The sequence below is a fragment of the Plectropomus leopardus genome, chromosome 4 (assembly GCF_008729295.1).
Source record: "Plectropomus leopardus isolate mb chromosome 4, YSFRI_Pleo_2.0, whole genome shotgun sequence".
NCBI lineage: Eukaryota > Metazoa > Chordata > Actinopteri > Perciformes > Serranidae > Plectropomus > Plectropomus leopardus.
The window spans coordinates 989,843-1,013,316 of record NC_056466.1 but is presented as its reverse complement, the minus strand read 5'-3'; the positions used below and the strand labels follow the sequence as shown (position 1 = coordinate 1,013,316).

The following is a 23,474-nucleotide window of genomic DNA, read 5'->3' as shown; positions in this document are numbered from 1 at the left end:
CCCTCCTGGATTATTATCGACGATCCACTAGCTTTGTCTGGTACTTTTGGTGCGCCTTTTGAACCAAACTCCAGTTTAAAAATGAAGGAAAACAAGCCTCAGTGCCATTTTATCACCAAACAGCAAGGTATTTTAATAAAATGACACGTTTTAGGAGCAGTCCTTAGTGTTTGCTGTCCATCGGCTGTCAATACAAACAGTGAAAGTTCAAATTTAAGCAATGATACTAACGAGAAACATACAGGAGTCATGATCAAGCTCTTAAACGCTGCAGGACTGACAGTCATCTAAAAGTTGCTCAGACCCCTTTAACCTAATTTTATTCATTTTAAGCCTGGAAAATTGCGAATTTACACCAAAATGTTTATAAAATCGAATATGTAATATTTTGATAGTTTTAACCTCTGAAACCTTTGATTTTCTCAATTAATTATTTCACTGTTCTTTCAGAACAGCTACATGTATTTATGTAAATTACATAATATAATATAATTATATTATCATATAAATATAATATATTATAATATAATATAATATATAATAATATTAATTATAATAACATAGTATTTTTTAACAAGTTATTTACTCTCCGTTTACATTGTATTCTGTTAACATAATGTGTTAATATTTTATTTCCGAATGACTAATAATTCTACCTTGTACCTTGTATTTTTGCAACTAAAAACTTCATAATAAGGATAGTTTGGCTGAAAACACATAGCTGTTGTTACTGGGGTTTTACAATATTGTAAAGAAGTTGTATCTATATCTATATCTATGTCTATCTATCTATCCCTCTTTAAAGTTCTTCATTCAATATTTCAATTCAAAAGTACAAACGTATACCGTTTGTTTTATTCTATTTAAAAATATATGTTTTTTATTCTTTTTTAAAGATGTATTATTGTCGTGTTGTTGTAATGTGTTAGTCATGCAGAGCTTTATGTAAAGTTGTTTGTGTTTAAGTAAGTATTAAGTCCTTTGACGCCTCAGCAAATTGGTTTAATTTCTTTCAGAAACTGCAGGAAACAACAAGAAATTGCTCACATGTTGCAAGAATTTTTTTTTATTTAGAATTAAATTTAATTTAAACTTTAAACTTTAGTCCATTTTTTGGGTCATTTCCTCATTTTTTTTCTTTTTCTCATTTCTTCTAGTTACTATTTTATTCCTCCCATGTGTTGAAAAGAAATAAAGCCAATTTGCTCAAATTTAAAATAAAATTTAAAAAAATATATTATTTGAAAAAAAGTTTTGTGGGCGGGACTTCCCGTTTACCCGGTTATGACGCACATTTCACGCGACTGCACCGCGCTGTTTGCAGCGGGTTTCACGGTGACGGTTAGCGGCGCCGGTTTTGTTTTCTCCGTTAAATTTCGACGTATTCCCCGACGGTTGAGCGGCACCGGGGACCTCAGCAGGCATGTTCACCCCCCGCGCCGCCCCGAGCTCCGGCCGCCGGCAGCAGGGCAGAAGCACCGGGCGGAAGAGCGTGTCCGGAGCGGCCGGCAGCCTGCTGTTCTCCCCGCGGAGGACGCCTCTGTCGGCCCGGTGAGTCGAGCACCGACCGGTAACGATTTAACGGTCGTTCCTGTGTTTAATACACTCTACTGCCGGTGTATTAGGTTCATCTGGATTAAACTAACATAGATTAATACTAAAATACTGCAACAAATTCTCCCTTCATGACGGTAAAAACCTTTTTTTAGTTTGTAGTTTGCTGCACTTCACTTAAATTAAGGGACTGTTCTGTATTTATCAGAGTAAGGGGTCACGGTGCGATTTAAAAAAGAAATTAAGTATCATGTCTTTTCCTCTGTAAAAGTGTTTTTCCTTTAGCCTCCCTGAGTAACTGTGGGAAACACACGCCCCTGCCTTCACCATAATTAGTTATTAGATTTTAAAAACTTAAAAATCCAAGCTAAAAAAATTACAAAAAAAAAATAGAAAGAAATTATTAAAAAGTCATAAGAAAATTACTTGAAAATAAGTCCAAGAAACCACGAAAACAAACCAGAAATGACTTCCAAAAGTACCGGGAAAAAATGTGTGTGTTATAATTTCAATACATAATTTATAAATAGACTTGAAAAACTATTTTTTGGGTCATTTGATTTAACTTTTTTAAACAAATTTCCTGTAGTTTGGAGGACATTTATTGCCAATTTGGCTTACCTGTTTCCAGCGTTTCTGAAAGAAATCAAACCTATTTGCTCGAAACAGCTTGTGAAAGTCGTTTGAATGCTGCACGAGAAAGAAAAGAAAAGGAGAAAAAAGTGAAATTGAAATCCGGGAGTTTAAAAAAAAGCCTTAGTTTTTCCCTCTCGTTGTGCATGCTGGTTAGTTCATGCAAACCGTTTATTTTGACACATTTTACATGAGACACGTAGAATAAAGCTCAGATTAGCTGATGTCTTTTTCAGAAATCCATCAATCAATGGAGAAAATATTCATCATCAACAGTAAAACCCTGCTTTTACATTAACACATTAATTTAATGACGTAATACATTATAGTATAACATTAATTTTAACTTTTGATAGTTGTAGTACATGTGCAGGACTTTAACATATAATGGAGTATTTTATTAGTGTGGTATTTATACTTTTACTTCATAGTTTGTGTTGTTCCTGAGTTTTAAAATGCTTCCGTTTCTGCTATTTTTGTTTACCTCATTTACACTGTTTAGGGCAGACTGAATATTTAACATCATAATTCAGTGGCAGTTAATGTTCCTGAGGATTTGTTCACACTAACTCTAAAAATGTTTCCCTCCATCAGGTCGACACCCACCAGAGTGCAGAGTCACGCAGCCGCAGATTCGATCAACTACGACGTACAAACGTTCGGCTCGTCGCTGCCTGTCAAAGTGATGGAGGCCCTGACGATGGCTGACGGTAAAGAAAACCGTGTTTATTCTGCCTTTTTTCTCTGTCAGAGTTTGTTAACCGTCATGCAACTATTGGTGCTTTTTTATTTATTTTTTTTTTTCATTTTTGGATCATTTTGGCTGTTAATGAATTCTGCGTACGTTTTGTCAAAGGTGTGTTTGTTTTGTTTTTCTCCTTTAAATTTCAGCTCAGATCATATGTCTATAATACACTGTATATATATAAAAAACTCATCTGAGACTGTAATAATCAACATAAAAATATATATATCATTAAGTAAATGGAAAAAAAAACTTTTTTTCTTTTATTTAAATAACAGTTGGACTGATCTTGGTGAAAAATAGTAAGCCAGTAAAACTAGAAAACAATATTCATATATGGTATTTCTATTGCACTTGTTAACACGAAACATTATTTGTTCCAAACACGGTAACCAGGAATTTAAAAAAACAAAACAAAAAAAACCTGACACAGCACGAACAATATTAGTGCATAAAAATCAATATTGCTACTAATCATTGGCATGTGATAATCATCAACAACAACAAAATATCTCTGAGTGTTTGATGTTTGTGTGTTTTTGTTTGTTTGTTTGTTTTTTCATTAAAAAAAAACCCCAAACAGTGACAAACATTATGTAAAAAATAAAACCAATAAACTGGTATTTAAATGGATAAACTCCTGAAAATGAATAAATATTTGGTGGTTATTATCCGGACTGATGTTGGTTGAAAGATGTAATGCAGTAAAAATAGAAAATAATATTTATATATAGTATTTTATTTCACTTTTTGACAGGGTGCATTTCTGGCACCAAATGTATAATTAGTCAGAAAATTGAAGTGGTGTCGGAGGGTTAGAGGTATTGTTTCTGTGCCGTCACTGAACACGTCCGTGTGTGTTTTGGTTCCTCCAGCTGATGACCAGATCTCGGTGAAGGTGAACGAGAGCGGCTGGGCCTGGATGGTTTGTGGAGAGAGACTCATCATCTGGAAGATCTGCCAGACTGCTGTGGCCAAGGTACAGCTGAAGATCCGCAAACTGAGAGTTCAAACGTTACAAAGCAGAAACCGTTACAGGCCAGAGATTTAATGTAATGAGAAGTCTGAGCGAGGAGTCCTCCAACTTTAGTCTTAAACTGTTTTTCTCGTATGCCTCCACGGTGAATGAAGGATTCAGATATGTCAAAGATACATACAGATTTCAGTCAAAGGCGACGTTTAACAACAGCAAAACTAAACCAGAACATCCGTTTATAACTGGTGCAGTTTGAGTCTCGTTTATCCTTCGTATGCTCAGCACTGACGGGGGATAAAGGTGAAAGTGTCTCCACGGTGAGCAAAGAATCCAAAAACAGGGAAAATCTTGGTGAATTTAGTGTCTAAAATCCACTGTGGAAACTAAACTGTTACATTCAGACTGTTAAGTCAGGAAATGCTCCACTGAAACCCATTTAAACTGACGTTTTTAATCCCACAGCCATCAAAGCAGAAAAACAGGCACGTCGGAAATAATTCATTTCTTTTTTTTTTTCATTTTAAAAAATTGTGGCATCGTTATAAAAAAACAAACAAATTGACATTTAAAGGCTTAAAATTCTAAAAAAAATGATGAATATTTGATATTTAGGATTAGGACTGATAAAAATAAACCCAGTTAAGATAGAAAATAATATTAATGTAAAATATTTTTAAAGCTTGATTTTGAAAAGCCCATTTTGTGTGCAGAGCGATATGAGTTTATGATTTATTAAATTGGGCCCTGAGGGTTAAATACGCTGCCCCCTCTTTTTGGAATAATTTACAGAAGGACTTCAAATTGTCTGAGCTGACAAATTTTGGGGAATTTAAGTAAATTTTAAAGTATCAAGGAAATAGCACTCTCGGTCAGTGTGATTGGAATTTAAATTTCACTGAAATCCTTCTAGAAAATTGTACGTTTGTGTACCTAAAGGTTTTTTTTGTTGCATTTTAATGAGTTATGCTAACTTGTGGTGTGTGACAGTTGTATTTGTCTGCTCGTGTTAAATGTTTTAATGATGTTTATGCAGATTTTAAATCTCAGTGAGATTTTTTACCTGGTTTAATAAAGGATGTTTTTAATATCTGGAGCAACATAAAAGGCCCAAACTGTTTTTGATGTTTGAAAATGCCTCATCAGAGCTCGTCTTCACAGTCATCGTCTTAAATATATTACATAAACAGTTGTGATTGGTCTGTGTGATCTCGAACACAGAGCGGGACCACACTTTCCTCCCAGAGAGAAAAACAGGAACAAAACCCCTCACTGATTCAGGTCCACCACCTCTGTGTGTTTTCCTGCAGCTGTCGGTGTGTAAAGAGCTGCAGCTGCCCAGCAGCGAGTACAACTACACGGCCGACCTCGTGGCCGTGTCGTCCGCCGCCCCTCTGGAGACGGCCAGCGTTCAATCCATCTCCGTCCTGGCGGTGTCTGTGGAGGGGACGGCTCGTTTCTGGCCCAGCATGGCCCAGGAGGGGAACTACACGGAGACGGACGTGGACCTGGGAGACCTCTGCAACTTTGTTGTTGCTGTCTGTGTAAGTAAATCTTCAATACATCAGAGTTATTTTGGAGCTCGTGCAGCTGAAGCTTCTCACCTGACTGACGCAGCAGCTGAAAGAGGTTTTTATCAGAAATGCGTCTCTGGAAGCTCAGAAAACACAGCAGTTCAGTTTTGATTTCTGACGTTTCTCTCCTCTGTCAGGGTGCGAGCTTCGTCTTGTCCTCGGAGAAGAATCATCTGTTGAGAGCGAGCGCAGATTCTTCGGGGAAGCTGCAGTACCGAGCGCTGCAGCTGGGTCAGGGCGTGCTCTCCGGCATCGGACGCCGCGTCTCCAGCCTGTTCGGCATCCTCTCCCCGCCAGCCAACGACACAGTGAGTCATGATAACTGATTGTGTCGAAAAGACAGAAGCTGTGGAGTTCAGTGGGTGTTAATGTGGTGAAGGGCTGCCGGTCCGAATATTAAACGGCTCTGAAAGGCCGTCCACACCAAGAAAGATCATGATTACTATAACTAACTGAAACTATAAAAGATCATTACAATTCAAGTGGACGGCGGCTTCCTCACTATAACGCCAACGAAAGTGGCAAACAATATTGTTTGGATCACCCCAGGGCGATTTCATCAACAAGCGAAATACTAACAGCCAATCAGAATCTGTCTTATTCCAGCTGAGATCCTAACATGTGATCTGGATCGGTTTCACTGTTTGGTTTTCGTCTCCATGACTGCAGCCGGTTCTGTTCAGTAGGTCGAGGTGTTTGCTGCTCTCTGGAGGAGAAGATGAGAGAAAACAGTCCAGAGTGTTGATTTAAAAAAACATCACCTTTAATATGATGATTTATAGGAAACATGATGAAATTTTGACTTCAGATTTGAATCCTCTGAATTTAAAGTGGTCAGTTTGGGTGTCATCAGCACGTTTCAGGGACATTTTTAAACAAAGTTATGTGCTTTCAATATCGGCTTGTTAACTGCAGCTTGTTTTATTTAGGAACAACCTTTGATTGGACCTTTGGTACAATCACTCATTTACGGCTGTTAACGGCTGTATGGGCTGTTATTGGGCTGCAGATGACACTGAAAAGTGATTTTATCACTGAGACACGCAGCCAAACGCTCTCTGGCACTGACCGAGTCTCTGAAGTTGGTTTTGTCTTTTACTGACGTCCTCTTTTGCCATCGACACAAACTGATGTTGACTCAGACGAAGGATGAATAAATCTTTGTGAGTCTTTGTAATATAATGTTGAATTCCTGTTGTCTTTAAAGAATTTGGCGATCCCATCTCCTTCTAGTTTTCTGTTTGTTTCTCTTCAACCTCCCTGCAACGTCCAGCAGCATCAATATCCATTTTTGTGGAGTGCGTAGTGTGCGCTCTGTGCCGCTGTTTACACAAAGCTATATGTATAGTAATAGTTATAGTGCTTAGTGTGGACGGCCCTGAAACCTGAGAACCTGAATCCATATTATCATGTGTGAACAAGATCTGAAGTTCAGGTGACTGTATGGATTTTTTTTCTTTTGCCATTAAACACAAAATATATATACAGAATACTTTTTTGTGACTTAAAGTTTATTAAATTTCAATTTTCAAAGTCCCAAATAACACAGTCCCAAAAAACACACCAGACAGGAGAGAGAGAAAAATGTTGATATAAATCAAATCAATTCAAACAAATAAGGACGGAGCACAAGTGAAGGATAAACTGAGGTGAATCAGGACTGAAATATTGATATGATATCAAAAAAAAAGAAAAAAACTGCCAGATTTCAGATGCACCCCTGCAGAGTGACCACACGTAGTCCCCAGTAACAGAGCTCAAATATTATCCACGTGATGGTGTCTGTATTAATGTTTCCTTCCTTCACGCCATCGCCACATTCACCCTGTAAATATGGCAGACCGAAAAAAAGCTCAGTGTGTTTACAAATGCAAACGTGTTCACTGGTTCTCCTGCAGAAACTTTCCCATCCATCATGGTGTTTCTCGTTCATTAGACTTTAGGATGTTAAAGCTGCCACTTTGTCCACTTCTGAGATCCATTCCTGAAATAATGGACCTTCTGTCGCTTTCTCATCATAATTCATAATCTTAATTCTCATCTGAATCCAGTTTCATAAGGAAACTTGTAATCTACCCCTGTAATCCCTGTGATTTTCTCATGGACTCTGGTCCAGTCCGTGACCCCAGTACATACATACAGTGTATTTTAACGTGTTCTCTCTATAGTGAGTACTTTGAGCTGTAGCTCCAGTTGAAGTATTTTCAGGACGTTGCCGCTGGTTGACGTGTGTTCAGATGGTGAACGGCTCCAGTCTGAGCCTGTTTTCTGTTTTTCGGCTGCAGCTCCACAGCGTGCTGTGGGTGGGCGGAGCCAGCTGCCTGTACACGCTGACCAGCTCCGGTCTGAGTAAATGGGAGGTGGACGACAGCTGGGAGCACCAGATCCTCAGCTGGGACGCCCAGAGAGCGCTGACCGAGAGCATCGCCGACGCCATCTGGGTCAGTACGAGAATACGATCATAGAAACGTGTGTATTAGTCTGTGGTTAGAAAGTATTCTTTTACTTCAGTAGGAGTACAAATACCACACTGTAGAAAATACTCTGTTAAAAATGAAAGTTCTGCATTAAAATTAAAATGTACACAGGTATCATCGGGAAAACCTACTGAAAGAGTTTAAAGTACTCGGTGCAGAAAAATGTTCCCTGTGAGTTTATATGAAGAGCTGATGATTATTGTCATGATGGATTATTAATCTGCTGGACGTTTAATCTCCATTTAAGCCTGAACACCGCTGATATCTGTCATATCTGTCACAAATACAACATTTTTACATCAGGGATCAGAGAGTAACTACGAGGAGCTGAAGGAGGGAGCGAACGTGACGTACCTGGATATGAAGCTCAGCCAGTGAGTGTGTTCACCTGTGTGTGTGTGTGTGTGTGTGTGTGTGTGTGTGTGTGTGTGTGTGTGTGTGTGTGTGTGTGTGTGTGTGTGTGTGTGTGTGTGTGTGTTTGTATCTAAATGAATAAATCCTTCTTGCAAAGAGAAGTTAAAACACTTTGCATTTTCTGTATTTTCAGAGCCGGTTTGGTGGTTTTGGCTGCAGCCTGGCACCCGTCAGACACTCCCTGCCTGGCGTACTTCTGCCTGGTCACCCTGCAGGACACCGGAGCCGCCATCTCCGACCAGTTCACCGTGGAAGTCACCAAGTACAACCCTCCATTCCAGGTCAGTCCCGATCCTGATCCTGATCCTGATCCTGATCCTGATCCTGATCCTGGAGGGGTGGATTCAGATTCTGATTCTGTTTTTTAACTTCTTCTTAACTTCTGTCCGTGCTGACAGTCTTTTAGGTTTTTAGACTTCTGCCTTAAATACAGTGAAGGTGAATGAAGGTTCTTTAATTTGAAAAAAGAAAACATGTCACAACAAAATGTCAAAGCACCGAGTCTTTCCAACAAAAAGAGAAAAATCAGCAACTCCTAACACGTTCCAGTTCTGCGGCAGCTTCTGAAGTTTCTGTTGTCACTAAGTAGATTAATAGATTTATATTTTAGATGGAAACTGGAGATAATGACATCACTGAGAAGGTTTGAGCCAAACTTTATCAAATATGTGTACAGGTTGTGTAGGTTTTTTTAAAAATATATTACCCTTTTGTTACGGACGCCGGTGGCGTTTTGGTTGTTTTGTGCATGGCGGTTGTGGCAGTCTCATTTTTCAGGCAGCGTGGCTGATGATGTCATAAGTTCATAAAAGAAACTGTTTGGTTTATTAGCACATTTAAGGCTTTATGCCATCCAGGCAGCCGCTGGATCTCAGACGACGCACAGTTTTTCTTAATGTCGTGTTTCCTCAGAGCGAGGAGGCTCTGCAGGCCACGCGGCTGGTGTTACCGCGCTCCCCCGGCTCCACCGCCTACCTGTATAACGAGGAGCTGGTGTTTGCATGCTCCACGGGGACCAGCAGGGGAGGACTACCTGACGAGAAAATCTGCTTTAACTCACCTGGTGAGCGTTTATTAGTCGTTTTTCTCTGTTTTCTCAGGTCATGTAGCTCCAATTTCAAAAGTATTTAAGTCTTTCTACTGCACAGACAGTATATTTATATATGTTTCCAATAAAAACAATATTCTATTTTACTTTATTTCTGTTGGGGTTTAAAGTTTTAAGAAAATTGGAAAGAAAACTGTGAAATGGCGCCATGATAGATAACAACCACCCACACTGTGAACTCACAGAAACCGTCTGAAAGTCTGACGATGACGTTTCCCTCCGTACAGGTGATGGCGTACGTGGAGGAGGCTGCTGCGCCAACCTGCCCGTGTTTTTCTCCCAGAACAGCGGCCTGGTGGCGGTGGTGGCCCGGGAGAGCGCCTCCATCCTGCCGGAGACCATGGAGGACTCGCTGTGCTCCTCGCTGGCTGCAGCTCCGGAGGTAAGACTCAAACCGGCCGCAGCGACACGAGAAACTGAGGACCAGAGAGACTCAACTGGCTCTGCACAGGGGCCACTTTTTCAAAATGTCAGGGGCCCAGGGGCCCGTCGCAGCAGCCTCATACGCGTTTCCAGGATCTCACAACATTTCCGGGCTTTAGGGACGTTGCTAGGATTTTAGCATGTTTCTAGGACTTTAGGACATGTCAGAGATTTTGGGACGTTTCTGGCATTTTAGGACATCTTTTGGATTTTAGCATATTTCTACAATTTTAGGACATCTCTTGGATTTTTGCATGTTTATAGAATTTTAGGAAATGTTTGAGATTTTAGGACATTTCTAGGATTTTGGGATGATTCTAGGAACAAGGACATTTTGAGGATTTCTGAATGTTTCTAGCATTTTAGGACGTTTTTAGGATTTTAGCACATTTCTCGGATTTTGGGACATTTCTAGGATTTTTGGACGTTTCCAGGTTTTCACGATTTTTTTGTTAGACTGGCACTTTTTTGATAAACAAGCTCTATTTCGATGCTGTTTTAACACTCTGACACCTTATGGATACTAAAAATACAAAAACAATTCCCACTTTGAATCACTTGGCTTTTTTTTGTGAATGAGAAAATGGTTGGGGGGCCACCCAGCACCTTATGGGGGGCCAAATGTGGCCCTCCGGCTATAAGTTGAGCTGTAGCAAGAGGGGAAAAAAAGCAAGAGGAATATTGATTTGTGTAGCATCTGCTGGCTGCTGATAATAACTTTTACTGGACTCTAATCAGATTTTTACATCTTGTAACTGTTCACACACAGTGGAAATCCAGTAAGGAAACTTCAGAGAAGTAAAAAAAAATGCTGCTGAACCACGTGTGAAAATTCAAGTCTAATTTTAATTCTGTGTTTTAAGGTTTCAGCCATGGAGACTCCCACCAGAACAGAGCCTGTAGCTCAGGAGGACAAAACCAAACTGCTGAAGGCGGCTTTCCTGCAGTTCTGTCGGTACGTCCCAAAAAAACAACAACAACTCAAAACACACACAAAAAAGGAAAAGTCAGAATCTTTTACATCATGGAGTACCTGCTGTGTTTGCAGTGTTTTTAATGTCAAAGGTTATGAATTTGGGTTCAATCGGGTTATCAAATTATCAACAAATCATTTCATTTTTGAAGTGAGAACATCAACCATGCTGGTCAGAGCGTTTTTCCTGCTTCCCGTTTTATGGAGTCATCTCGCTGATCACATCACTGTGCACTTCAAAAATCTCATTATTGAACAGAAAATGATATCAATAGATTTACACTTCATCTGCATCGTTTTAAGATTTTGCATCAGAATTTAAGATGTTTTAGTCCTCGTGAAAAAATAATCGTCTTTCTTTCAGAAACGATCTGGTTGGCGCTCAGACGGTCACGGACGAGCTCTTCCCCGCCGACAGTGACGGCGAGGAGGGAGCCGAGCTCGACGGCATGGTGACTCAAATCAACCTGGACCTGGTGGACGATTACCCGGCGTCCGACCCCCGCTGGGCCGAGTCTGTCCCTGACGGTGAGGAGGGACAGAGGGCACATGAAATTTAAATCAAAAGCTGCCTGCCGTGTCATTTCTTTACACTGTCAAACTATGAGACGCACAGTAAATGAATGCATTAATACTTTATTTTGGTTACATACACCATACAGTTTGTTTCACACTTTTTAATAATTTTTTTACATTCGGTAACCGTTAAAGGAATAGGCTGAAGCCCAAGGCTTATTTTGTATTATTATAAACAAGCTCAACAACAAAATCTTTATTTACTATATTAGATTTTGAGGAATTGCTGATGATTTTTTCAAGGAAAAATATAAAATATAGAGATAGAGATATTCTAAAAAATACCTTGTGTTCTGTTGTGTTATATTTACAGTAATTAAGCCACATATATTCATTCATATTCACTAAATTTGAAGATATTTTTGTGCATATGATACATTGAGAACCCCTAGAAATAACCACTAAATTCAACCTTTCAGTCCGCAGCGCTGTCAGGTCCTGCGGTGCAGGCTGGTCAGCAGGTCAATGATGAGAAACAGCAGGGGCGCCGAGTTTATCATTATTTCTCTTTATTTGTTAATTTCCAGGCAGAACATGAAGAAAGGCGCTAACGGGCGCAGAGAATTATTATCAGGGTTTTTGGTGGTTTTTGGCGCTACCAGCTTTGCACCTCCTATATCTCCTCTGCCAAGAGCTGCTCTGGATGGCATATTTCCTCCTTGTTCACTGATGATCTAAATAATGTTTTATTTCATCTAAACGTTTCTGTTTCTGTTCCTCCAGAGAGCGCCGGCTTTCCTCTCACCTCCCTCATCATCCTCCACCAGCTGGAGGACAAGATGAAGGCGCACGGCTGCTTCATGGACTTCCTGCTGCAGGTACACACACACACACACACACACACACACACACACACACACACACACTTATTTTCCTTTTTTTAAAAATTGCATTAATAACTTCAGCACTCTGGGTTTCATTAGATTGTATCGTGTAATTACATATTGTATTGTAATGTATCACAATTATTATTTATAAAACAGAGCTGACCAAAGTACTGTACATCTATAAATACATTTTTAAAAAATAGTGATAAAAATAATAAATATAAAATAGCACAGATGACATAAAAGAGAACAAAAAACAAGAAAACCAGCTATTTAAGAAGGCAATAAAACCACAACGTTAAAAGTACAGAAACCGTAAACTCGCATACGTAATCTGAGAATGACCAAGTTTTTAAAACGAGATTTAAAAACAGGCAACGTGGGGAATAAAGTGGGCGCTGAGCGTATGATAGAAAATTAAATGAATAAAAGAGATCCTAGGCAAAGGCTGGCAGACAGAGTCAAAAGCTGCACACAGCAGCACATCAGAAGTGAATGTTTTTCTCAAATTAAAAGTAAGTTATAAAGTTCAGAGTCAGCGAGTGCAGAGCTGAGTAGTCGTGACGGAGCTGCAGCTATAATCGAGAGCATCTAATCGAACTTCCTGAGAGAGTAAACGCAAAGTTACATCGTGAAGGAGCGGCAAAACTGTGCAGAATTTTTATAAACCAGCCATAAATTTAAAAATGTAAAATTCTTAAAGCTCAGTAAACTGTATTTCTCCAGTATCCTGCAGTGATGATGCTGCAGAGGCTGTTGTCCAAAGTTTTTAAGGTTTGTTTATACAAGGACTCAAGGTTTCTCAAGGCTTTAATGTCAGCCTGCCGTCAGCACGTCCTGCAGTGCGAAATGTGATAGAGGATGCAAAACAGAAAAGTAGATTCAGTATGATATTAAATGTTTGCCTCCGTGCTCCTCTGTCAGGTGGGTCTGCTGGACCGGCTCAGCCAGGTGACGGTGCGTTCGTCTCCCATGGCGACACGCCTGCTGCTGTGCGAACACGCCGAGAAGCTTCAGGCAGCGATGGCGCTGAAGAACCACCACGCCAAACACGGCGAGCTGGTGAACCGAGCCATCGGCATCGCGCTGCAGAGGAACGGCACCACCGTGCCGCCCAGCCTCACCGCCGCCGACGTCTTCTTCAGAGAGGTTTGAGTCTGATGCTTTTCTGCTGCGAGCAAAAAGACGATGTGTGCGGAGGAGCTGGATTAATGGATGGATGCTCTCACAGGTGTCTCAGATCTCCTCGGTGTTTGACTGTCTGCTGGACGAGGAGGAGCGGAGTCTGAAGGACAACCCCGTCGACTCGGTGCAGTGGGCCGAAGTCATTCTCACCGTCAACAACATCATCAAGGTAAACACATTCATCGCCAGAGAAGGACGACAGCAGCTCTAAGAAGAAACGCCTCTGTCATACGATACTCTGGTACTTCTGTGAAGTAAATGTACCCGCTGTACTCTGTGTGTGTGCAGGACATGCTTCAGGCTGCGGGTCAGTACAGAGAGACGAAGGCCTTCATGTACAGAGCTGCTGAAAACGCTGCTGCAGAGCCCGAGTACATCCCATGGACAGGTAGACCACATCAGCCGGACTCAACATCGGACTTTACTTTAATTCAACGCTTAGCAACTGTTTGATACATTTTACACACTTTTCATACTTATTGATTTGATAATTGTGTGTGTGTTGATGCATGTGTCCTAAATGTAGTCCAGATTGTGTATTTGAGTGTAATCAGTGAATTTGCAGCTCAGCTCCTACAATAAGTCTAAAATACACTGTGGAAACTAAATAGTTACATTCAGACTGTTCAGGTCAAGTGCATTTTGTTCGCAGTCCAATACGAGTGTGCATAATATCAAAGATGGTGTAAAAATCAGGATGGTGCAGTCCATGTAAGTGTTGTGACTAAAATAAGCTCTTAAATATTGGTGTTTTTTATTATTTTTTTAAATTCCCAGTTGTTTTCGTCGTATTTTTACCAAACCTGTGGGACCGTCATTTTTTTCCTGATCTTTTCTCCTTCAGCGTCTGGCGGCGTTGGCGGCGTTCGCTCCGTCATCTCTCGCCAGCATGAGATCATCCTGCGCTCTGTGTATCCGCACGCCGACTCTGAGCTGCGCAGCGCCCTCTGCGAGCAGCTGGTGGCGCTGTTGGACATCTACCTGGGCGGCTACGTGGCCCAGCTGAACTCCCTGCAGCAGCAGAGGCCCCCGGGGGCCAACCAGGAGCGCTACAACAGCCTGGAGATGGAGTACAGCCAGCGCCGCTCGGAGCTGCTGGCCCCGCTGTGTAAGTGCATGCATTTTTTTGCTTTTAGGAAACGCGTATAAACGAGAAACGATCCTCCTCAGGAGCTGTGGGAAGTTTTCAGAAATAAAAACAAAGTTTAAGTTACTAGAAAATAAATTATTCAGTTGAGGGACTGTGCGTGCAGTTTTGTTTTTTGGACATGCTCTACTGATAATAAAGGAACAATCTCCCCGAAACAAACTGACACTGAGACAAAGTCAGAAGCTCTTTTTTGGTTAATAGTTTAAATTTAAAAAGCAGTCATGATGAAAACTGTGTCCACAGCTGTCTCAGTGTCAGAGCCAGGTTTTACACGCAGTGAGAGTATTTCGGGTGTTCTGAGTTGCTGTTGTCACCGTGACGTCGTTGTTGTGTTGCAGTGGAGCTGGGTCAGTACCAGTGGGTGGCGGCGCTGGCGGAGAAGTACTGCGACTTCGACATCCTGGTTCAGATGTGTGAGCAGACGGACAACCAGAGCCGCCTGCAGCACTACATGAGCAAGTTTGCAGATCAGGTACAGAAACATCCAGAGACACTAAAAGAGCTCATTTAGACAGAATTTATCAGCACGTTACAGCTGCTCTTTAATGCACCGGCCCCCGTTTCTTTTGTTCATTACACTTAATTAATTACACGCTCTCCTGCGGCTTTGAATCCCTGTCAGTAAAGGCTGTCATATGACAAGGTGAAGCAGTGAAAATATTCTAAATATAGTGTCCAAATGTTCAAACACTGGCCCCGGGGCTACTTGTGGCCCTCAAATTAATTTTTAAATGGCCCTTGGCTTGGCCTTTTAAAATGAACGTTAAATGTGGCCTGCAACACAATATTGGTTAATCAAGCAGAGCAGTGTCAGAATTATCACACAGTTCATCAGGTATGAACTCAGGTGGAGCTGATGTGTTTTCACAAACAGACAATAAACAAACGGGACAGTTTCATTTCCTGTTGGGTCGCAGACATGGTCACAGCAAAGAGGCGTAAAGTTGACAGCAGGATCGCTGCAACGTGGAAATGTTTTTATTTTTTATTTTTACTGAACAATGAACCAGTTGCGTTTGTCTTAGTTGTATGTGATATTTTTAAAAATAATACCTATGTGTTAAAAGTTCTTAACTTTCATTTAAAAAAACCTCAACAGCAGGAGACATTGAACTCTGTATTAATGTGATAATGCTGTCCAGGAAAATGAAGAATTTAAAATAATAATAATAATATCTATTTGATCTATTTCTGTTTACTAATTAATGTGACTTTCACTTCAGTCAGATCCTGATGGAGCCGTCAGAGCGGCTCCACTGAGCCGTAAACACACTGCGTCTTTAGGAGTGCGCTCAGCGTGTGATCACACTTGCAGTTTTACTTTCATTTCACACGCCAGACGCTCAGCCAGCTTCCTCTTTGTCCCGTTGTCACTTCCTGCCGCAGAACTTTGCCGACTTCCTGTTCCGCTGGTACATGGAGAAAGGGAAGAGAGGGAAGCTGCTGTCGCAGCCCGCCGCGCAGCACCAGCAGCTCGCCAGCTTCCTGCAGTCCCACCAGCACCTGAGCTGGCTGCACCACATCCACGTCCACGACTACCGCAGCGTACGACACACACACACACACACACACACACACACACACACACACACACACACACACCACATCATCTGTGAGTCTACAAAAAACACTCTTCCTTCCTCTTTTACTCTTCCTCAGTGACAGATGGCTTCAGATGGCATCTTCACTTATACTCAGCTTCACTGCTTTGTTTTTTCTTTATTCTCTCCATCCCACGATCCTCTCTTCCTTCTTTCCTCCTTTTACCTTTTCTCCTCCTTCCTTCCTCCCTCCTTATCTCCTCTCTCCGTTTGCCTGTTTGTTTCCTTCTTTTCATTTCCTCCTCAGCTCTCCCAGTGAAGAAAACACAAAGAAATAGTTTCCTCTTTTATTTTTATTCCTTCCTTCCTTTCCTCCGTTTCTTCCTTCTAGTCTTTGTTTCCTTCCTCTCTTCCCTCCATCCATCCTGACTCTCTTCTTTTCTGTTTCTTTTTGTTTCTACCTTCCTGTCCTCTTCATGTCCTTCCTTCCCTTCTGTCTTTATTTACCTCTTCATTTTATTCTTATCCTCCCTTCTTTCATCCCTCCCTTTACTTTTTTCTTTCTTTCCTCTTTCATTTTTCTACCTTATATCTGTTTCTTCTCTTTTACTTTTGTTCACTCCATCCTACCTTTCTTAATGTCTTCCTCTCCTTTTGTTTTTCCTTCTTTCTTTTCCTCCTCACATCCTCTTTTCATCCTTCCCATTTAGCTTTTCCCTGTTGATCCTTTCTTTTGTTCTTATGTCCTTCATACTTTACCGTCTTTTTTGTCTTCTTTCTTTTCTTTCTTTCTTTCCTTTACTCTTTGCTTCTCCTTGTCTTTGTTTTTGCTTCTTTCCTTCCTTTTACTTCTGTTCCTTCCTTTCTTCTGTCTTTCCTCTTTTTTCAGCCTGTTTGCTCTCTTTGTTCTCATTTTTGTTTTCCTCATTTAATCCCTCCTTCTTTTCTTTTATTCCTTTTTCTCTCCTAACTTCTTCTTCACCTTTATCTTTTGTTTCTTCCTTCCTTTATTTTTCACTTCTTTCCCCCCTTTTTCTTCTGTTCCTTCCCTCTATCTTTCTTCAGTTTTTTATGTCTTTTCTACCTTTCCTCTCTTCCTTCCTTCCTTCCCTCTGCTACCACCGTGAAGGATAGATAATACGCACACACACACACACACACACACACACACACACACACACACACACACACACACACGGCCTTACATATGACTTCCTTCCTTTAACCCTTTAAAGTGAAAAACTGAAGAAACACACCCACACACACACACACACACACACACACACACTTTCCTTCCTGTTTCATCAGCATTAAAAACAACCAGCAATAATACTGTCTCTGAACTAAACACACACACCAACACTCACACACACACATTGCGCAGTTTCCTTCCTGTTTGCAGTTAACAAGCGCACACATTTTACCACACAAACACACATATTTTCACACACACACACACACAAGCAGAAGTGTTATCTTCCTGCTTTTAAACGCAGGCTGACTTTGGTTTTGACTTTGTTCTTTATTCGCCATTTTTACTTTTCGAAGAACTCAGTAATGAGTTTTTCACACTAAATGTGATTTCACGACGGCGCTGCATCAACGTTTTCAGAAACATTGGTCGCTGAGCAACAGAGGAAAGAGTCGAAAAAGCTGATATGTTTTAATGTAACCTTTAAACGTGATTAAAAGTCGTGTTTGTGAAATTTTAAAGACAAAGTTTAAGATGCCAAGTTTGACCACTGTGGATCTTTATTGTTTAATGAGCTTTTTTTGTTTCCAAGCTTTATTGTCTATAACAGTAATTTAATTGAAGAGTATTGTAACATATTTACGAAATTCATATTTTTTTTGAGTCGACAAATTGTCTCTTTTACCCAGTAGTTGATCATTTCAATCCTTCGAAACCTTGAGTTAAGTAACTTCATATATTTCAGAAACACGGGATCAAGGCAACGAGCAACTTCAGGAGAACTGACCCAAAAACTCGCAAGAAATTACTAAAATAAAAAAAGCTAAAGAAAATAATGTAAATGAAAATTAGCACCAAAAAAATGGTGGAAGGAAAAAAACAAAACAAGGAAACTACTTGAAACATGTTTAAAATAACTAATTCTGCAACATATTTTTAAATATAAAGGCTAATTATAAAAGTAGTTTTCCGACATTTTTCCCTAGCTTTTTGTTTTTGTAAATAATCTTCCAAATCTACTGATATCTTGCAGGTTGCAGGACGTTACTTGCCAAGGTGCTCATTGCCTTTTTCACATGTTTTTGAAAGAAATCAGATAAATTAGCTCAGGATTTAAAAGTTGAAACACCTTTTAAAGGCGACTGAAGTAGCACGAAAACTGTCGATTGAGGTTTGAAAGGGTTAACTAATTTGTTGGTTACAGCTTTATAAATTGAAATACTCTGCTTTTCTTTGCCTATAATAACTAACTCGGGCAAAAGATACCAGTTTAGTTTTTTTGTTTCACATAATACAAAACAAAATGTGGATAAAATATATAAAAGTAATGTGAGGGTGTGATAGAAACCTATAAAAACCGCAACAAAAAATACAAGACATCAAAACACAGATACAGTTAGTTGTTAAGAAGTCAGATTTTTTAGAGTAAACGATTAAAAAATAAAAAGTGCAAATAATCATTTTTAAGGTGTTAACAGTTTGTTGTTCATCATTCTTGAACTACAGTTTGTGAACATTCGTCATTAATCAGTTTTTGTTTGAGATGAATCTGTAGTAAAAATCAAAAAAAGGAAATAAAAAAGCAAAAATCACAATTGCAACTCACATTTATTAATATTCCCGCACGATCCTTAAAATAAAACACAGCGTCGTCCGCAGGCTGCACAGATGTTTGATGCCGTCCTTCGCTGTGACTGATGAGCTGTCTCGTGTCCCTGCAGGCCAACAGGACGCTCTACAGCCAGGCCAACACCGAGACACGTTACTTTGTGAAGAAGAAGACGCTGCTGGCTCTCAGCAAGCTGACGGTGCTCGCGTCCGACCTGCCGGAGGACGAACTCAACAAACAAGTCGACGGTAAAAACACGAGCTCAACGTCGGCTGTTACTCACACACTAAACTTAAAACGTACACGGTACGTGCACTGATTGATGGTTTCACTTGTCGAGCCCCTTGAGGGTTTCCTGTATTTCCCCTGCGTGTTTCCTTTTATTGAAATGTAAAACATATAACATTTTAATGTGCTAAATAAATCTAATCAATCACCAAACGTGCACGAGCAGTGGGTGAATGAGACAAAGAGCTTCGTCAGGCTCCGCTGATGGTAAATCTCAAAGCTCATGTGCAATTTCAGATTGATTGACCCAACGAGGAGAAAAACTTTCCTTCATTTCGTAGAGAAATACCGCTCTGGAGTTAAAGTCACACTGAATGAAGAAACAGGCTGCATCTGTTCACACTGAGGTTCAGAAAATCAGATCTGACTTAGGACCGCACAGCGTCCGAATCTGACTGAAAGATATCACACTCATGTGATTTGTGCTGTTCACGCTGTCGTTAAACAGTCACACCTGAGAACGCAGTGTGAACGATGCCTTTTTTGTGTCCAATCAGACATCGTGGAGCAGGAGCGCTTCCTGCTGCATCAGGAGACGCTGCCCCGACAGCTGCTGGAGGAGAAGCAGCAGAACCCCGAAACCATGCCTCTGCTGAGCGCACACAACCTCATCCAGGTGAGAAAACACACACACACACACACACACACACCTTTTTTTTTTTTTTTTTTTTTTTTTTGACTTTGCTGCGTTTCATATTAAATATTTTGATTCTTTGAATGTTTTGGTGGTGAAATATTAAAGAAAGAACAACCTTCAGGGCTGAGTCTTTTGGAGCGACGCAGGTTCGATTCCAGGCTGCGACCCTTTGCTGCGTGTCATCCTCTCTCCCCCTTTCTTGTCGCTCTCTAATGATATAATGAAGGCAAGAAAAGCCAAAAAAAAATGATCTTAAAAAAAGAAAGAACCTCAAAACCTGAATCTATTTGCATGTCATCTGCACATCTGTAACTGTAGCGCACACACACACACACACACACACGCATGCACTTTAACGCTCGCTCTCACTCACGCGGCTCACGTTTCCTCCTCTCCTCAGTTGTACATCTGCGATGACAACAGACGAGCCAACGAGTACGACTTCAAAAAGGCTCTGGATCTGCTGGAGTACATCGACGAGGTAACGTCCTGAATGATTCGTCTGTCGGAGGTTTGGCTTGTTGGCGTTTCGCTGCAGTTAAAATTTGACTGATGTGTGGCGCCTCACGGCGGGAGGCCGCAGCGGTTCAGTTTCAGCCTCGACCCTTTGCTGCGTGTCATCCCCTCTTTCATGCTTCAGCTCTCGTAACAAATGAAAGCAAAACGCCCAAAAACGCATCTTTAAATATGCTCGGCTGATGTGGGTTTCTGTGTTGCAGGAGGAGGCGGAGGACATCGACTCGCTGAAGTGTGAGATTTTCGGCAAAGCGCTCAGGAGAGATGAGTAAGATCCACCTGTCACATTTGTTTTGTTTTTGCAGATTTACCTAAATTTAATTTAGACGGAAGATTTTTTTAAAAACTGTGCGTGAAATGATTAAAAGCACTTCAGAGCCTTTTTTAAAATGAAAACAAACATTCACGTGAGAACGGCAAAGGTTGAAAAGGGGAAAAGAAAAAAAAACGGTTGTGGAAAAACTGATTTATTTGATGGTGCCTCCCAGCTGGTCCTCCGCTGACGGGAGCGACGACCCTCTGGAAGCCGCCAAGGACAGCATCTTCGTCAAGATCCTCCTCAAACTCATCCAGGAAGGTGAGACACATTCACGAAGCTGCATTTAGCAAATATAACCTGAAGGATTTAAAGGGATACTTCACCCAAAAATAAAAAAAAAATGGTCCTTATGTTCTCACCCGCAAGCCAAAAAAAAGAGCAAGTTTTATAGTCAGCAAACTTGCTCTCCTCTCTTAGAATAATCTACTTTGTAAACTTAGCAGCTGTCATGTGATAAATTTACTAAACATGCAGAAAAAAAACGCCAAATTTAGTAAAAAATAAACGAGCAATAAGCTCAGCTGACAGATGAGTCAGTTTTTTTTTTTTTTTTTTTTTTTAAGTACATCATTAAATGTCTTTATGTGAAAATCTAATCAAACGTGTGTTTGTTGAAGCGTTTTCTTGTAAACAATCATTAAAAAATGCCTCAGTATTTTCCCTAAATGACAAATGGCTCTTGTTCTGCAGGAGTTCCTCTGCAGACGTTCCTGCCGGACGTCAAAGACCTGCTGGAGCTCGACGATCTGAGCAGCCTGAAATCAAAACCTTATTTTGAATTCGTCCTCCGGGCAAATTACGAACATTACCTCCAAGCACAGATGTGACGACCGCCCGCACTTCTTTCCTTCACAGTACGATCACTTTTCAAGATTAGTTTGTATTCTGCTCTTTTCTACATAAATGTGTTGTTATTTCTGTACTCGCTCTGCAGTTTGTTTTTATTTATTTACATTTATTTTATTATTTTAGAGAGTACTGAGAGTTTTTTTCTCAAAGCTGCACAAAGATATCCTCGAAAAAAAACAACAGGATTTAAGCGTTCTGTTGTCATTTACTGACATCTAGTGACGTTTCTGAAACAGATTAAAATACTGAAAAGAGACTAAATTAATAAGTACAATAAATATTGTTAGTATAAATATTAAATAGTCTGCAGCTGTTCGTGGAAAATATGTCTGAGCCTTAATGTTCATGAAGCTGCAGTGCCTTTAAAAATATCTACCACGAAAACAAAGAGATGCGACTGAAAAAAATATCAGTAGTGCTGGAAAGTAACAAAATACTTTAACTTGGTTACTTTAGTACTATTTTGAGTCACTCGAGAGATCGCAATATCTGCGTGTTCATCTTTTTCCACCACAAATATTTCACTTTTTACTTCAGCTGCTTTGCAGATATTTTATAAATACAAAAATCTCTGCAGGAAGTTTTTTTTGTTTTTCCTCTCTGGCTTCTCGCCGTCAGACCTCGAAAGTGACAGAAACTCGATCCCGCATTAGTCAGGACTTCCTGCTGTTTGGTGACGAGGGGCAGACGCTGGTTAAAAATAGATTTCTTTGCTGGCTGACCGGCGGCCGCTCTGACAGATCCTCCGTGATGAACCAGTTTCTCGGCTGCAGATGGCTCTCAGCGTCCAGCTCGCCTAAAAATAGTGAAAGTAGGTTAGATTAGGGACATCAGCTCCACATAACTGCAGTTTTTAACTGGAGAGATTAAACCTTTAAAAGATGGAATAACTGAAACACTTTAAATTTGCCTTTTTCTGCCCAGATGAAACTTCAGTGCTGCGGTCTGTTTCATACAATTAACCCGGAGAGACATCACTTTTCTTGTGCTGCTTTCAGACGCCTTCCACAAATATTTAAACCTTTAAACCCTGAACAAAATTATTTATATTTTTAAAAATTGTGGAACAAAAAGGGAAAATAAGCAACATGGACCTGGTAAAAAAAAAACTCCACAAATTGCAAAAAAATAGTAGATTTAGAAAATTATTCTTTAAAAAAAGGAGAATTTTTAGGGAAAAAAATAAAACATTATGTTATATAATTATTATATGAATTATTATGTTTTAAGCACTTTTTGTAGGTCATATTTTTTTTCTTTTTTTTAATTCCATTTTTGTTTGTTGTTTTACTAATTTTCAGGTGATTTACTTGTACTTTAGTAATTTTTTGGGTCATTTCTCTTGTTGCTCGCTGCCCTCCCCACGTGTTTGAAAGAAATCAAGACTTTTTTTGTTTTCCTTGAAAACAGCGAGATACCACAGTGAAACATAATTAGGTCTTTAATAAAGAAACAGTAGATCCTTTCAGGACGAATCCTCAAACAAGACACCAAAACAAGAACAAACAAAACAAAATCAAGACAACTCGCAGGTTTTAAGGGTTAAACTGCAGTTTGGTTTAATTCAATTATATATTTTTTTTATTCATAAAGCTTTTTATCACAAATCACAATTTGCCTCAGAGAGCTTTACAGCATCCGACATCCGTCTGTCCTTAGACCCTCACAGCGACTAACGAAAAACTCCCCAAAAAGACCCAATTACGGGGACATTGTTTGTCGATTTCTGTCCGTATTCACACAGCAAGGACATGTTCCAAAAAAAGATTTGTCCTTTTGGAAAATTTGATATTTGATATCAGTTAGTACTGATTAACTACGTATCTCTATAAATTAAAAAATATAAAATTTTTAAAAAACATGTTTTTTGTTGTTTTTTCAAAAAGAAATCGCACCAATTTGTTTGCGTTC

At 40.1% G+C, this 23,474-nt stretch overlaps 1 protein-coding gene across 1 annotated transcript; it reads left to right on the top strand.

Annotated features, from left to right (window-relative positions):
• Positions 1 to 1,305: 1,305 nt before the first annotated feature.
• Positions 1,306 to 21,636, top strand: nup133 (nucleoporin 133). The gene is made up of 25 exons (XM_042485757.1): positions 1,306 to 1,551; positions 2,782 to 2,897; positions 3,808 to 3,911; positions 5,216 to 5,449; positions 5,617 to 5,787; positions 7,765 to 7,920; positions 8,260 to 8,330; positions 8,504 to 8,651; positions 9,283 to 9,433; positions 9,706 to 9,860; positions 10,765 to 10,856; positions 11,239 to 11,402; positions 12,174 to 12,268; positions 13,202 to 13,426; positions 13,509 to 13,631; positions 13,751 to 13,850; positions 14,307 to 14,570; positions 14,951 to 15,084; positions 15,999 to 16,157; positions 19,067 to 19,202; positions 19,740 to 19,858; positions 20,280 to 20,360; positions 20,599 to 20,663; positions 20,884 to 20,972; positions 21,405 to 21,636. Exons 1-25 carry the CDS (start codon positions 1,424 to 1,426, stop codon positions 21,539 to 21,541), a joined length of 3,417 nt encoding a protein of 1,138 aa, XP_042341691.1. The 5' UTR covers positions 1,306 to 1,423; the 3' UTR covers positions 21,542 to 21,636.
• The last annotated feature ends 1,838 nt before the right edge of the window (positions 21,637 to 23,474 follow it).

What these genes read in the sequence shown, in the direction of transcription:
- nup133 (XM_042485757.1), top strand. Translation starts at nt 1,424, where the DNA reads ATGTTCACCCCCCGCGCCGCCCCGAGCTCCGGCCGCCGGCAGCAGGGC. An exon ending in AGGACGCCTCTGTCGGCCCG is followed by an intron (nt 1,552 to 2,781) that starts GTGAGTCGAGCA and finishes TCCCTCCATCAG; the next exon opens with GTCGACACCCACCAGAGTGC. An exon ending in ACGTCCACGACTACCGCAGC is followed by an intron (nt 16,158 to 19,066) that starts GTACGACACACA and finishes GTGTCCCTGCAG; the next exon opens with GCCAACAGGACGCTCTACAG.